The sequence below is a fragment of the Nanorana parkeri genome, unplaced genomic scaffold, assembly GCF_000935625.1.
Source record: "Nanorana parkeri isolate BGI_ZX_2015 unplaced genomic scaffold, ASM93562v1 scaffold23, whole genome shotgun sequence".
Classification (NCBI taxonomy): Eukaryota; Metazoa; Chordata; class Amphibia; order Anura; family Dicroglossidae; genus Nanorana; species Nanorana parkeri.
The window spans coordinates 358,819-374,959 of NW_017306291.1; the positions used below are offsets into that span (position 1 = coordinate 358,819).

Sequence of the window (16,141 nt, forward strand, 5' to 3'; positions counted from 1 at the left end):
TTCTGTCGTAACCTGAACGGACTGCGCACGTGAGAACTGTAGCCCATAAAACACATAGGGATGCATTGGGATGCATTTATAGTGCAGGAGCGTACGGATCAGGTCAGCACAGAAAACAAACATCGTGTGAACAGGCCCTGAAACGTTGGCTTAATGACTCATGTGATAGTTCAATAAAATGCGCTTATACTTCTTGCACATAAAATCGAGTGCTGGTGACTTCTATTACAGACAATTGATACGCACATGCTTGTCAGTCACACTATATAGTGAGGCAAGGATAAAGATGACTCCCCTTAAACCTGCACCTTGAAAGACAAGTCAGCAGTGGCAGCTCTTATATCTCTATCCTGACAAGTGCCTTGATGGCCGTCTCCGCCATTCACAAGTATTTTTGCTGTAGATTCTGGTGTAGCCTAATTGCATTAGCTCATGCATGTGGTTACACGAGAATTATGAGGCGAGTGCATTTCACTCAGCCTCATAATCTGAGCCGACGTGTGACAATGAGACTGTCACAGGTCGGCTCAGTAGATCGGGAAGTGAGCGAACACATACCGTCGCTCGCTCACTTCTCGATCTACCCGTGCAGAGAGCCGTGCAGAGCCAGCTGTCACTCACACAGCTGGGTGGATCCAGACAGAATTGTCGGGATCCGTTCTGGCTGCAGCGTCTCAGTATACCGCGAGCTGTACCTCGCGGTATACTGAGCTTTGGGTGACGGGAGGACGCTAGTTTGTGTCCTCCCGTTACCCTTAGGAGAACTATGAGGAAAAGCCCTAACCCCATAGTTCTCCTTTAAAGTCATTAAAATAAAAAAATGGTCAAAGTAATCTCTGGGCCAAAATGAGGTGAAAGCTAAATGGGATGGGTAAATGGCACACGCATCTCCCTCATAATGGCCAGCACTGAAAGGTATAATTACTTGAAGAGGAGGAAAGTCTCAGTTCTCCAGGTATCACAGAGTCCTATAAAGACCCAGATAGACGACCACAGGGCTTTGTTGTAATGGATGATATCTGTAATGTATAAGAGGTGGGAGGAAAATGCTGAGCCACATCCTTTAGTTCTCCTTCTTCAACCATTGCTCTTTAGCTATTGGTGAAGTAAAACTCTGTAAACTCTGCTGGTTAGAAGTGCATGCTGGGACTTTTAGCTCCACAACTGCTGCAGAATATCTGAGCGGATATGATCACAGACCTGAGAAAAGAGGGCGAAGCAAACTGAGATCATCATTCACTATTGATATTAGAGGGATCTGGTATTGGAAAGCTGAAACAAAGAAGCTTTCCAGAAGATCTCTGGTCTATACAAAGCTTTACTATGGTTTCTGCTGCTAGACCTTTAGAATTATCAATTTCCAGACCTGAGGGAGAGAGATGCTGATAGCCAATGATCTTCTATAGATTAGAGAATATTTTGTTGTCTGTATCCAGCCTGTTTTTTTACATGCCAAGTTACATGTAAAAAGTTATTAAATTGTTCCACATGTGCATGACTCTGATTCTGTCACCTGAAAAAGAAAGCTGCTAGCCTAGCAGTCATATAGGGGTGTATTTATTAAACGTTCGCAGAGCAGTTCACTCTACGAACTTCTGAATTTTTGATTTGCAGCTTATTATGGCCACTAGATAGGAACACCCTATGCTTCCTGGCTCCATCTAGTGGCCATAATGCATTGCGACTCCAAAACTCATACGTTTGTAGCGTGAACAGCTCTGCAAATGTTTTATAAATACATCCCATAGTGTAGAGGTGTCTGCACAGAAATTTTAATTGCTCTGTTCAATGCCTGAATCCTGGGCGTTTCTGAATGGAGAGTCCTGACACCTCCAGGCACTGTCGGAGCTTGCCAACTCCCTCCCATCCAGCTCTTCCATATTCCTATTGGCCCACAACTATCATGGGCCGCCATACTGATCAATAGGAATGTGTGTGAGGGGAGAGAAGTGTAAGACCTTCGACCGTTTAGAGCATTTGGCTGTAGTAGTGGGAGGAGAGCTGCTCCAGGTATGTTCAGGCACTTCCCGGTTCCTGACCTCTAGGTACCTACATTTTATATGTGCTAACAACTTTTTACAGTGACAGAGTTATGTTAAAGGAAAACAGTCAGGATGGAAATATGGCAGCTGCCTATGTTGACTTGCTTCTAAAGGTCCATACACCAAGACTGTCATCCCTATTCTTCCTTCACTAGTTGGTCACTGACCTGGAATAAGCATGAGCAGATCAGGCAGCCTGAAGTCCAAGTAGTGGCCTGTTCATGAATGGGTAAAGAACATAAATGGGTTAGTTAAATGCATTCTGTGTATTACCAATATTCTCACAGCCTAAAGAGTTTGATTTACTCAAGGAGTAGAGCATGCTCACAATGCAAAGTGAAATTTTACTTAGCTTTGTGAATGAGGTGAAGCTGTGTTCACTTTCCTCAGTCTTATGCAAGTAAAATTCAAAAACACAGGAACCATGGTCCCTGTCTGTGTTATAAAGTAGTCCGCGCTCCAAGCTCACTCCCGTGATAGACTACAAGTTTAATACAAAGGAGTAAACTAAATGTGAGATTGTAGTACATCACGGGAGCGGGCTTGGAGTGGTGTTTACTTTAAAACACACACAGGGACCATGGGGACAAAAGTAGCCACCACTCCAGAAGGAAGGACAGTGTAATCACCAAATCAGAGATGATTTGAGGATCTACAGCCGAGTAATACATAAATAAGGTCCAGTATTGTTAATAGTTAAGGTACTTGAATGTATTTCAAGATTTGACTCCCGAGTTTAGTGTCACTTTGACAAGCCATTAACTGTCATGCTTCAGATGGCCTTTGACCCACTAATTTCTGCAGCAACATTAGTTACTATATTTCTTTCACAGTAGGTTCCTTTATAAGTAGAACTAAACCCCCCAAACCACTGAGGATGGTGCCATCTTAGCTTCTATTTAGATCTGCAGTTGCCATGGTGCTGCACATTCAAGACATTTGATGGTTTGAAAGATCGGTTGAGAGCTGACATTAGCAGACTGGTAACTGTGTCAGTAATCACCAGAGGCAGCATACTCTGTGCATACCATGTACGCAGATTGTAAATAAAAACACTGCAGAAAACAGCGCTGGTATGTTTGATTAAGGCTTTAATAATATTTAGGGCTCCTTCATGCCTAAAATAGCTGTTTTAGGGCATGGGTCCATTGTGTTTTTACAATGCAAGGCACTGTTTATCTGATTTTTTATAACTTTTTATTTAACTGTCACAAAGTGACATTCAAGTCTCCGTAGAGCAGCACCCCAACTGTTTTCTATGTGCCCTAGAGGTGAGCTTGTGCTGCTTTGTGTAGAATATTGACATTTGTTTTTACCCACAAAACCAAACATACAGGGTTATTCACAAAGGGGTGAAGAGTTTGGAGAAGACAGGAGAAGCGAACAATCTAGGACAACATAGCTGAACTGGAAAAATTCTCCAATTCAGCTCACTTTCCAGTTCCGCTATGTTGTCCTAGATTGTTCACTTTTCCTTTCTTCTCCAAACTCTTCACCCTTTTGTGAATAACCCTGATAGTGTTAGCTTCCTCCCAAACTGGCCCTAGTGTGTGAGGGTATAGGGACACTAGATTGTGAGCTCTTCGGCGGGGGACAACAACTAATGTAAATAGTTATGCTAACTCTATAAAGTGTTGAGTAATATGTCTGTGCTAAAAAAATACAATAAATAAATAAATGCATATTCATAAATGTTTGTACTAAAGTTCACATAGATACAGCACAAATGTACTCTATTGGCTGCCACCGCTGCTTATGACCAGCATGCAAATATCTACAATGTGTAATAAGCGGTGTCTGTGCTGAAGATTAAACACTACATGTCGGCCCTGAATAGACACCTGCGTGGTAGCAACCAAGGGGCATGATCTGCCTGCATTTTAGCAACCAAGGATGCTAGGGTCAGGAGCTGCTCCCTAGCAACCAAGATCCTATATAAAATCATATGCCTATGTGCATGGGGCTAATACTGCAATATAAACTTGCCTATCAAAACAATTGTTTCATATAAAACAGTTATATTCCAATTGAGCATATTTTGTTAACAGACGTTAAAATTAGAGGTGCACCGAAATGAAAAGTTCAAAACAGAAACGAAACCAAAATTTAAAAAAATGTCAGGCCGAAACTGAAAATGTTTTTTTTTCTAAACTTTTCACATTTTAAAAAATATTTTATTTGTATTTATTTTTTATAAGCTTTAAAGTGTTTTTATATTTTACATTTATTTATTTTTTATTAAATAGTTTAATGTTTTTACTTTACTGTTGGGTGCTCTGGGGAAATATTGGGGGTCTAAACAGAGTCCTCAATCTCTTTTTCTCATCTGTAATAAATGAACAGGAATCCTCTATACGGAGTGTTCCTGTTCATTCATAACATGATGACAGAGTATGTTTACTATAACCACAATCATGAATGATCAGGAGTTGATGTAGATTACTTCTCATTCATTCATAATTGGGGACACAGTACACATACTACAGTATGTCCTCAATTATTTACAAGCAGTCTGCGATCACTGATCACTGACTGCTTGTACCCGCTCTCCATCCTGACCCGCTGTCACAGGAGGGTGAGCCGGCAGTGCGGGGAGGAGAGCTCGGCCTCTGTGACAGCTGTCTCCGGGAGGAGAGACGCCGGCCGCTCATAGACCAGCTCCTCCCACAGCGCTCGGCCTCCTGTGACATTTTCTCTCCTCCCCGCTGGGACACAGAGCAGCGCCCAGCGGGGAGGAGAGAAACCAGGGATGCACCTCTATTTCGGCCGAAAGATGGCACTTTCAGCATTTTGCCAAAAGTGCAATTTTTGGCTGATATGTTTCGGCGGGCGAAATTTCTGTGCATCCCTAATTAAAATATATTCCTATTTACCCATTTCAGTGTTGAATTATAAAAACAAATTACTGTAATATTTGATCAGTTTTTTATTTTTGTCTATATTATTTTTTTAAGCTTAAAAAAATATATATACAGTGCAATATAATACATAGCGTAAGATACAATATTATACCAGTGCACTGCAATAGAACAACTCCAGCCAGCTGGGCTAGAGGAATGACATAAAGACAGACAGACACATTCATTCGCCGACAATATTTTTACTTAGAGATAGAAAACCAAGATATTAAATATTGTAGTTTTTTTTACACAACAGTGTCTGCATAGAATGTTCATTTTGCTCTAAAAGTATATATTTCAGTGTCAATAATAAAAACAGGCATGTAAATAAAAAATATATATTTTGCAAATTTAGGAAAGGATAGGTTGGTAATGGTCGACCCTCTCCAGAAGTGCCTGAGAATATCCAGGGGAATAGTACCTGGAAAATAAACATAAAAGTGATTAGACATCTGAAACAAGACATGGAGAAACAACAATAAGGTAATAAAGTAACTCTGCATTTCTGATCTAAAATCTAAAGTAAACATATAAAGGAACAGAGGGTACCATAAGATGTCATACCATTCATTTGTCATCTTTGTCAACCCTGCAAATTGCCAGCAGAGCAATTAATTACCGAGTGACTCAGTTTGGAGACAGCAGCCTAGGTATTAGCCAAGTGTAAGCCAGCAGGGCTTACACCCCCTATAAAAAGCGAGGAAAGTCCCAAAAGGGGTACTCACAACTTTGCACTGCAGTGCAGGAAGGGTTAAGCCTTCTGTGATCCGTCAGTGTAGGCAGCAGGATGCCAGAGGATTGCTGTGCTATGATGTGCTGAAAAAAAGGCAGGAGGGAATGGAAGGAACAAAAAATTGTTTGCTTCTTCCAGATGTGAGAAAAGACATCCACTCTCCTAAGGACACTAGCAAATAACTGAGGCTTGCTGGGAGTGGGAGGGGTTAAACAGGGCTGTCCTTACAGCATTTCCTGTATTCAATCTCCTGAAGGTGGCAGTATAACTCATGGTTCAGATATACCATCCTGTGTTCTGTAATGCACTATTAAGAAATAAAGGTATGCTAGGGCACCGTATAATACCTTCTATTCAATATGTCTCTGAAGGTTCTCATTTATCCATCTCACAGTAAAGCTAGTAGTAGTTGGTCACACTTGTGTATGAGTGGCAGAACATCTTCAGCACTGAAGGAGGACTGTAGTGGAAAGTGTCAAGCTGCTACCATTCAATACTAACTAAATAGCATATGTATGAAAATTGTGCTAGTAAGAACATTTCTTGTTGCCGTTAGCAACCAATCAGATGCCAATGTCAATTCTGCCACAAAATAATAAGAGCTACAATGAGATTTAAAGGGTATGCCTGGTAAAAAAAAGCACATATGCAATACATGCACATGTTTAATGTTTCTTCTACACTGCAAATACAGAAAAATACCTGATAATCCTGCAGAAATCCAGTGAGCTCACAATTTTCTGTAGTGAGCTGCCTCTGTTGTACTGAAATTCCAAGCAGTGTTGTCAGCCCTGCTGAACAGCAGAACACCTCCCCTCTCCATAATGCAACAGGGGAGTGTTCTGTAGTCCAGCAGGGAAGAACTAAGGCAGGGCTGATAATGCTGCTTGGGAATTCAGTACAGTAGACAGAGAGTGAAAATTCCTATAGCTTGTTATGTGGTCTGGCTTTAGAACGCTGTTGCAATCTAATTTTGTTGTTTGAAGTTGAAAAAGTTGCAGCTCAAAGTTGAAAAATTAACTCCTTCCTGCTGGCCATATGCATATATGTTGGAGCATGGAGCTTGGCCTTATTCTGTGCTTCCACATATATGCATTGATGTTTTGTATCAGGAGCATACTCAATCGCAAGCTCCCATCACTTTGCCCCCACACTGTGATATAAGGGCCCATAGAAACAACATAAAAAGAAGAGCGCTGGAGAAAACTGGGTTCAGACATTAAAGGAGAACTATGATTCTGGTGTAGCCTAATTGCATTAGCTCATGCATGTGGTTACAGGAGAATTATGAGGCGATTTTCACTCAGCCTCATAACCTGAGCCGACCTGTGACAATGAAACAGCTGGTGGATGTCGACAGCAATGTCGGAACCCGGTCCGGCTGCGGCGTCTCAGTATACCGCGAGCTGTAGCTCACTATATACTGAGCTTTGGGTGACGGGAGGACGCTAGTTTGTGTTCTCCCGTGACCCTTAGGAGAACTATGGGGAAAAGCCCTGACCCCATAGTTCTCCTTTAAAGTTTGTTTTAACTTCTATCTTTACAGGGTTTAAACAAGGATTCTGGTTGCTATGGGCTATAAGAAATGTTCTTGTTAGCGTGCATTCTTACCGAAGTCCCTAAGTGCTTTTATCAAAAAGGAGATTGTTTTCTTGTGAAATTGCTCTGTGAATTTGTTATGTTACACATTCAGTTTACATGCAAATAGCTGGCAGTGAAGATTTTCTTTGACTAAGTGGAAAATTGCTACTAAGAGGGAATATACATATGTTTGGAAAGAAAAAGCATTCAGGTATATGCTACTAGCGAGCATAATTATTACTTCTAAACTGGCTACCTGCCACATGCTTTGCTTTAACTGTACAGCAAAGAATAATTTCCAGTGTACTGAACATCTATCTGTACCTGACAATCTCCTCGGGGTAACAATTATTGATAGTGCTGATGTACTCTTGAAGAGGTGAGCCAGGGTCCGCCGAGATCTCTTGAATTTTTTTAAGTCCGCCACTTGTTACAAAGAGCCGCCGTGCCTTGCTGTCATGTGGAAGAACCTGGAAAGGAAGAGCACAAAATCATAACATTGCTTGGAACAATGCATACAGGCGCAAGCCCATCTCTGATTTCAAAGCATCGCTGCATACCACACTGGATTAAAGCTTAAAAATGTCAACACATTTACAAATATCTTGAAACATTTTTTTTCTTAAATGATCAGAAAAAATGTCCTGACAATGGTAAGAAAAGGAGACCCGAGGCTTGCACATTTTCTGAGACATGAAAATGCAAGAAAATAACGAGCTATGCCAGCAATGGAGGAAACGGCGCTCATGAGGCACAAGCAGTGTCATCAGATTAAAACTGCTGCGGAGACCTCACCTAAGTATCTTGTCTTGTTGTAGAGGCCACATTGTTAGGGAGGGACAGAGCAGAAACCGAGCAGATGAAAGAAGGAAGGAGAAGAGCAAACACATAAAGAGTCTGTTCAACAAAAGCTGAAAGAAAATGAAAGAGGAGACAGGATGAGGACATAAAACATCAGAAAGCAGAGAAAATGTGATTCAAGCGAATACAAAACGTGAAGGAGACATTGCATACAAATTGCAAATATGAGAAAGTGTAGGAGAACACAATAGATGCAGGTAATAGCAATTGTAAAACAAATGTGTTAAAATAAAGCCGGGATCCTGTGAGCCCTTTAGGCGCTGAGGAGCTACTGTGCCCAACATACCATATTGTGTCCTTGTCGACTTGCATCTAACAATATGCCGCCGTGGAGAATAGGGACAGTAGGCATTGCCCTTGTTTTGTATGTTAAAGCCCAACTCTGCCATAAAAAGGCTCTTCATATCTAGCTTATCTGGCGTTAAAAAAAGGCTTCTAAACCCATAACCATTTATCTGAATCCACAGACACCGCCTAAGCCGCCTCTTGCAGTGGTGAGGACTCCTGATTGCTTGCTTTTCTCTGTTGTTCATCCAGACCAACCTTGTTTCCACCTCCTTCTGCTGTCACGATGGAGGTCCTTTAAAATTAAAAGACCCTCTGTGGATAATATGAGATACCCAATAATAGCCTGTTGCACTTAAAGGCATATTCCACCTTTTACAAAAAACGAATAAATGCACCTATACTGCAAACAGAAAAAAACATGCATTTATTATTTCTTTTCATCAGAGACCTTAAAGCATTGCAACCATGATTATTGGATCACAGGCGCAATGCCCAGGCTCCTGTACTGTCCTTCAACCCAAGGTTCATACTGTTATGCAGCTGAAGGAAGTTATTAATAGTTATTAATAGAATAAGTGTGGTGACGAGAACTACAAATGCCCCACAGTGGCAGATGGAATTTGTAGTTTTTCATTTACAGATGCTGTGAAGGGATCTGTGAATGAATGATGTGGCTGTGCAGGCAGAATATACAGAAGCTTGTTGGGAGAATCACCCTGCAATTCATGTAAGTGGGTAGAGGGGCAGTTTGAGGGTGGGAGGCTGAGGAATAGCACCATGTTCTATGTTACACAATAAATATGGCTGGAACATGGAATTAAAGGTTGAATTAGCTTTCAACTTTTCATAAGGTAACCTCTGCCATGGAAATGGAACAACATGGAGGCATGCAGGACTGGATTATGTCCTGAACATGATACTTACAAATCAGTGGAAGAACCAAGCACAGTGTCTACCTCTATTACCAGTCTCCTATACCGTGCTGTATTTATTACTAAACAAAAGTGCGCTTCAAGTCATGCAGATGATTGGCGACGTCTCCGTTGTCGGCACACGTCTGCTACAAATTCAAATTCCTTCATAACACTCAGTAATTAGACTCCATGTATGAGTATGTCCATGTTAAGGAACACTAGTTTGTTAAAAATAACATATTCAATTGCTACACAAGCCATTTTTGAATACTATTATTTTACATAATTTATATAGCGTCAACAGTTTGCGCAGCGCTTTACAAAATACAGGGAGACAGTACAGTTACAATACAATTTTATATACGAGGATTAGGAGGGTCCTGGCCGTGAGAGCTTATCATCTAAAAGGTAGTTGCAAGTGGTCAAGTGGTACAAAAGGTGATAACTGTGCGCGATGAGGTAATGGAAAAAGTAAAAGTTTCATTTTCAGGTGAGGACAGCAAAGACTTCCACTAAGAACTTTCAGGAATCACCTGAAGGCAGGCAGAGTAGGAGAAAGCTGAGCAGATTGGGGTAAGGAGTTCCATATAAAGGGAGGGGTTCTGGGGGAAAACCTGGAATTGCATATTGGAGGAGATTACAAGTGGGCTAAAGGGCAGGTGGTCTTGAGAGGAGCAGAGAGGATGGTTTGGGTAATATTCTGAGATGAGGTTCGTGATGTAGCTTGGAGCAAAATTGTGGATTACTTTGTATGCTTTTCTTAGTATTTTAAAAGTTGTTCTCCAAGTGGAAGCCACATACACACTCTACGTGGGTGTATGCGCGTTAACGCCTATGCCGGCATTTATGCGTGTACACCTGCTGGGGTGATTCACCCCTCTATTTGTATGTATGACCACTGTCACTGAGACAAAGTAATGGAAAATCCAAAATGTTTGAGTTGTCATCAAAAAGAAATAAATAAAAAAAATCCCTCAATTTGGACATCTATTCCTATGACAACTCTCTGAGATGGGAAATCCATTCACTTTGGATAGATTTCCTCTCATTTCCTGTGGTGTCTCCCCAGCTGGACATGAGCACTAAAAAAAAACTGATTACGTTTTAACCTTTCCCTACTCTATCTAAAATGAAAAAAATCTTGTGGCTTTACATACACTTGAAAGGTCAACTGCCCCCAAAACATATTTTAGTTTTGTGCAACTTCCAGGAAAGTCCACATTTCCCATACTTGTTTTGGATAAATTAACCCCTCAAAGGGGTTAATTTATTAAAGGTGTAAAGGCTGTTCAGTGAACAGTTTCTGTCCCTTTTGTAAATGAAGAACATGAGAGTTGAAGGAAGAAAGCCAGAATTACCGCCAAGAACTAGAATTTTCAGATGGAGAGCTCGGCCATCATAGCTTCCATGTTTCTCTCATTATCTGTTTACTTTATAAGAATAGTTGAGCCAGAAGGAACCACAAACAGAAGGTCTGGTGTTCTAAAAGTATTTAATCGATGGAAAAACAAAAGGCAGACAAGCATTTCCGGGGCCAGGCGGCCAGACAATCCCCCTTCATCAGGGCTACAAAAAGTGATACATGTGGAGCATGTTGATAAAAAAAACACTGATAAAATAGAATAAATATATCAATCTTCTATGACGGATCCAAGAAAATACTTTTGGGCTCTCAGATTGTTTCTTTGGCATTCCTTCTGACTCAACTGTACGTAGATCTCTCAATTTGGTTGACCCCCGTCTTTGGGGAGTTACCATTTTGCAAAGAGCTGCCAAAGCTAAGCCATTTGTCTCATTTAAGGACCTCTTTTTCAAGGCTCTATATCCAGCACCTCGCTCCTATTTCTGCTTGGATACTTTAAAAAGAGACCCAACATAACTAAGACTGCATGAGAAGACATAATATTTAGATAATGGGATCAGCCCAATTTTGACACGCTTTCTGGAACTCCTTTAAAATAAAATCAGCAGATTAGGTTCCAAAGCAATACAGGAGTTTTATTTTTCCGTAACTAATAAACTAGGTGGAATGAACTCTCAGACACAATGGTAGAGCCAAACAAACCACTAAGCCAAGTGGAAGGAGCAGTCAAACACAACGGTAGAGCCGAGTAATACATTAAGCCAAATGGGAGGACCAGTCAGACACAAGGGAAGAGCCGAGTAAGCCAAATGGGAGGAGCAGTCAGGCACAAGGGAGGAGCCAAGTAAGCCAAGTAGGAAGAGCATTCAGATACAAGGGAGGAGCCAAGTAGGCCAAAAAGCCAAGTGGGTGGAGCATTCAGACACACTGGAAGAGCCAAGTGGGAGAAGCATTCAAACAGACTGGAAGAGCTAAGTAAGCCAAGTGGAAGAAGCATTCAGGCTCATTGGAAAAGCCACGTAAGCCAAGTTGGAGGAGCATTCAGATGCATTGGCAGAGGCAAGTAAGCAAATCAGGAGGAGCATTCAGACACAAGGGAAGATTGCACTGTGTAGGTAAAGATGCCTGTAGCAACTATGGACCACGATTATACAGTAAGGCAGGCATATATATAATATTTTAGTTTTGGACCTGAATGGCTTAGAATTGTTAACAGAACTTCAGCAGGGGGCAATGCTAATATATCACTTTTTAATATGCTCTGGCCTTGCTTTGGCGTGTTGTAAAATGATTTTCTCATCCAAATTTAGTAACAATGAAAAGAATGTGAGAAGTCAGTATTCTTCATGAGCACGGCCACCTACAAGCATATTGTGCTGTGGGAATGTCTCATTAGTCACTGTGAAATGGTAAATACCTGCTGGATTTGGAAAGCTAAGCTAAGAAAACAACACTCTGCCCTAGGCAGTTACTTATTATGAGGTAAGCAATGCAGCCAGTTTCTCAAGCCTTTACTTAAGTTCCTTGAAAGCAAATATGCTCAGTTGTCTAGCCAAAGCATCTGCACAGTCTAGTGAGGAACTACAAGTCACAAAATGCCATGACTGATTAGAAGGATTCTATGTACTCTCTAAGAGCTTGTTTAAGCAAGCATGTGTTTGCCAATACCCAATACCTGTCAAAATATACACTGATCAGCCATAACATTATGACCACTGAGAGGTGAAGTGATCGCAGTGCAGTTTGATGCTTTGGGCAATGTACTGCTAGGAAACCTTGAGTCCTGCCAGTCATGTGGATGTTACTTTGACACGTACCACCTACCTAAACATTGTGGCTGATCAAGGACACCCCTTCTTGGAAAGGGTATTCTCTGATGGCAGTGGCCTCTTTAAGCAGGATAATACACCCTGCTGCACTGCAAAAATGTCTCAAGAACGGTTTGAGGTACACAACAACAAGTTTGAGGTGTTGACTTGGCCTCCAAATTCTCCAGTTCTCGATCCAGTTGAGCATCTGTGGGATGTGCTGGAAAAACAAGTCCGATCCATGGAGACCTCACCTCGCAACTTACAGGACTTAAAGCATCTGCTACTTACAGCTTGGTGCCAGATACCCCATCACACCTTCAGAGGTCTAGTGGAGTCCATGCCTCGATGGGTCAGGGCTGTTTTGGTGGCAAAAGGGGGACCTACTCAATATTAGGCGGGTGGTCATAATGTTATGGCTGATCATTGTAAATGAAAAAGTAACTCCTATCAGTAAAGAAGCAACTCAACACCATCCTAAATGGAAGCAAGTTATGCCTTTGAACACAAACCCTGAAGTTATGGTAACTTAGCTGGCACTATATATATGATTAATATGTTTATATAGCTGCTGTTCCTGGCTTTGTCTGCACTGCTTTGCCTATTGGTCTGATGACAGGTTGAGTACCACAAGGAAGGATCCCAGTCTTGCATGCCACCTTAGTGGTGAGCACTCTCTTGTCTTGCAGCTCAATGGTTCTGGATTCAGGTTCAACCAAGGAATCTGTTAGCTCTGAGGGGTGAGAAGTCTGCAAAACCACAAATGAAATATAATGCAGCTTATCAGTCCTTAGATGTGGTGGCTGCATCAGTTTTCTACTCAGGCCTTTTTCCCTCTATTTTCACCTTGTGGTCCAGCCAGTAACACATTTCCTAACCATGGTTGCCTATACTCACTCACTCCACTGTATCTATAAAGGGAGCCATTGTTGTCACCCAGTCTGGACGTTAAGTTATTTCACAGGACGAGACATACACAATGCATTTCTGGAAGGACCAACAGGTATTCTCTTTATAAAATGCTCTCAGCCTGAAGAATAAAAACTACCATACTTTGCGGTCTATAAGACGCTCCGGACGATAGGACAGATGGCTTCTGTGACAGAAATTCTATGACAGAAATTCTGTCACAGAAGCTGCAGTTAGTGACTGCTGAGACAGGTGGCACTGTCTCAGTAATTACACAGAGCAGACGAAGAACCTCGGCGGGGGACGGACACTATCGCCGATGCCGCCGCCGCTCGATTTAATACAAGGGCTCTACTTAGATCGCTTGTATTAAACGAACAGCAGCTCCCACTGTACATTCAGCTCTGCTTGTCAGGAGCAGGGCTGAATGTACAAAAAGAAACTACTCGCCCGGCGCCCGAAACTGCATGTCCCGGGTGTCGGGCGATAGGTATTCGCTCCATAAGACGCAGGCACATTTTCCCCCTCCTTTTGGGGGAAAAAAAGTGTGTCTTATGGAGCGAAAAATACGGTAATCCAGGATTCAGATAAGCTTTAACTGCTTCATGCAGAAAGGGTCCTTCACTGTAAGTAACTGGTAGGCTGTATTACATTTTTGTTCTTGGGTTTAGTTATATTTATTTTCCTCCAATGCCAGAGATTGGTCTGGTGTCTTTTATTTTCTTCCTTTTAGATAGAACTGTAAGGGGTTAGAATCCATCAGATTTACTCTGCCTGTTTGTCTTGGTGGCTAACGTCACTGCGATAGAAAGTTAGGGACAATTAAAAATTTGTTGTCACCAGAACAAAAACAGATGAGAAATCTCAGGCACACTTGTTTCCGGTAACACCTACGAGAGCATTTCCTGCTCTTGTAGAGATTTCTCCACTTCCTGTTGTATTTTAAGGGCATTTCCTGCTCTTTGTAGAGATTTCTTCACTTCCTGTTGTATTTTCAGGGCATTTCCTTGTCACACTTCCCTGTGTGATGATCCGGCGCCCGGTTTTACCTCCTGTCTGAGCTGCTTGGCTTCCTGCCAATCCACTCTGAACCTCTTCATTAAAAGTCCAGTTCACTTGTTCCATGCCGTTCGAGCAACGTGTCTTTACACCCAGTCGGACTTCCTGTTGATCTCTTGCCTCTGTAATCCCTGTGGTTGCTACCACCTACCTTGTTCCCTGTGAGTCTGGATTCCCTCTTCCTCACAGTGAGATGCTGTGATTGGATTGGATTGATCATCAGCTTATTCAAGTGAGTCCTTGCACCTGTGCCTACTTGTGTGTCTGTGTATAGGCTTCAACCCTGCCTGCTGTTGCATCCAGCACCTCGGTGATGCAACTAACCTTTATGTCTGTGTGGGCATGCTAGAGGGTCGCAACCTGGAAGGTGTCCAGCAGCCAATCATCCTCACCATTAGAGGCTCTGTCGAACACCTGGCCCTTCTTAGAACCTGCGCCTCTAGTGCGTTCCTGTTAACACACAGACACATACTTCCTGTGTTTTCACCCCAGACACCATTTTTTGCACACTACTTTTTGTCATTTTGTGTGCCCCGGTTGCAGACTGTGACATTCCTGCTCTTTGCAGAGATCTTCTTATTCCACTCTCACATCATATTATTGTAAACTGATGCCCAAAATTCAATTTGATTTCCAAAATGATGACTTGTATAAAGGGAAAAATTATGTATTTCTGTCTCTTAAGTCTCAGACTTTCTCAGTTCAGCCAACGAAATACTTGCCCTCCCCATTTAGTATTGCCAGGTATGGTATATTAAAATCCTGTAGTGAGTGTTTTCCATTTAAATATACAAGCAGTTACCAAGGAAACAAGTAAGAAACAGCAAAACTGTCAAAGAAAGAGTGCCAGGCCGTGAGATCACCAGATTTAGTGTTAAGCCAATAAAATTGAGGGCATTAACTTATAATTTGATGCATTTACAGGCATGGTGTGAAAAATATGAGATTATGCATTTCTCCTTATTCTAATATACCAGCCCAGTAACTGCAGTATAAATGCACCAGTGGCGACTCTAGGAACAATATATAGGGGGGGCACTAATAATTTTCACCACTAAATCATACCTTTCACTGTCATTAAAATGGGTCTGTCATCCACACCGCACATTACTATGTTTTGTTGCTGTAGAGCTTTGTGATACACATGATCCAGGCACAGGGTGAGGGATGGAGTGCCCCAGACTTAAAGGATATTTAAACCCTCCTGTTTTTTTGCATATATCTCCTGCTAGCAAGCAGGAGATATATGCAAAAAGTTTTTAAAAAAACAAAAACGCTCAAACAACGGTTTAGACTCACCTGTGTTCCGTGCGTGGTCCCGTGCCGAAAATGAGAAATTTCTCGAGCGGCCGCAAAGGATCTTGGGGCATGCGCATTTCTCATTTTCGGCCGGGACGCGACGAGGGACGCAAGGCAAGTCTATGGACGCGTGCACCCGCATGCAGACACCGCTGGATCGGAAGGGCAGAGCAGTCAGCGCTGGATCGGAGAGCTGGAGAGAAGGCTGAAAACATGAGGAAAGAAGAGGAAGATCGGAAAAAGAGATATAATTTAAGGTAAGTGCTGACACATTGGGGGGAGGGAAAAAATCTTTTGCCTTTAATGTCACTTTAAAGGGTTATCAAACCCTCACTTTTGTTTGCATATATCTACTGCTAGCAAGCAGTAGATATATGCAGAACC

The 16,141-nt window shown here is 42.0% G+C and overlaps 1 protein-coding gene across 2 annotated transcripts in view; it reads right to left on the reverse strand.

Moving 5' to 3' along the window:
- Positions 1-5,282: 5,282 nt before the first annotated feature.
- Positions 5,283-16,141, reverse strand: part of SPAG6 (sperm associated antigen 6) — a 138,906-nt gene continuing 128,047 nt past the window's right edge. For both annotated transcript variants that reach the window (XM_018564095.1, XM_018564103.1), the window contains 2 exons: positions 7,581-7,726; positions 5,283-5,363 (listed from right to left, as the gene is read on the reverse strand). In XM_018564095.1, the coding sequence (XP_018419597.1) occupies positions 5,294-5,363; positions 7,581-7,726 (216 nt within the window). In that variant the 3' untranslated portion in view covers positions 5,283-5,293. The remainder of the gene's footprint in view (positions 5,364-7,580; positions 7,727-16,141) is intronic.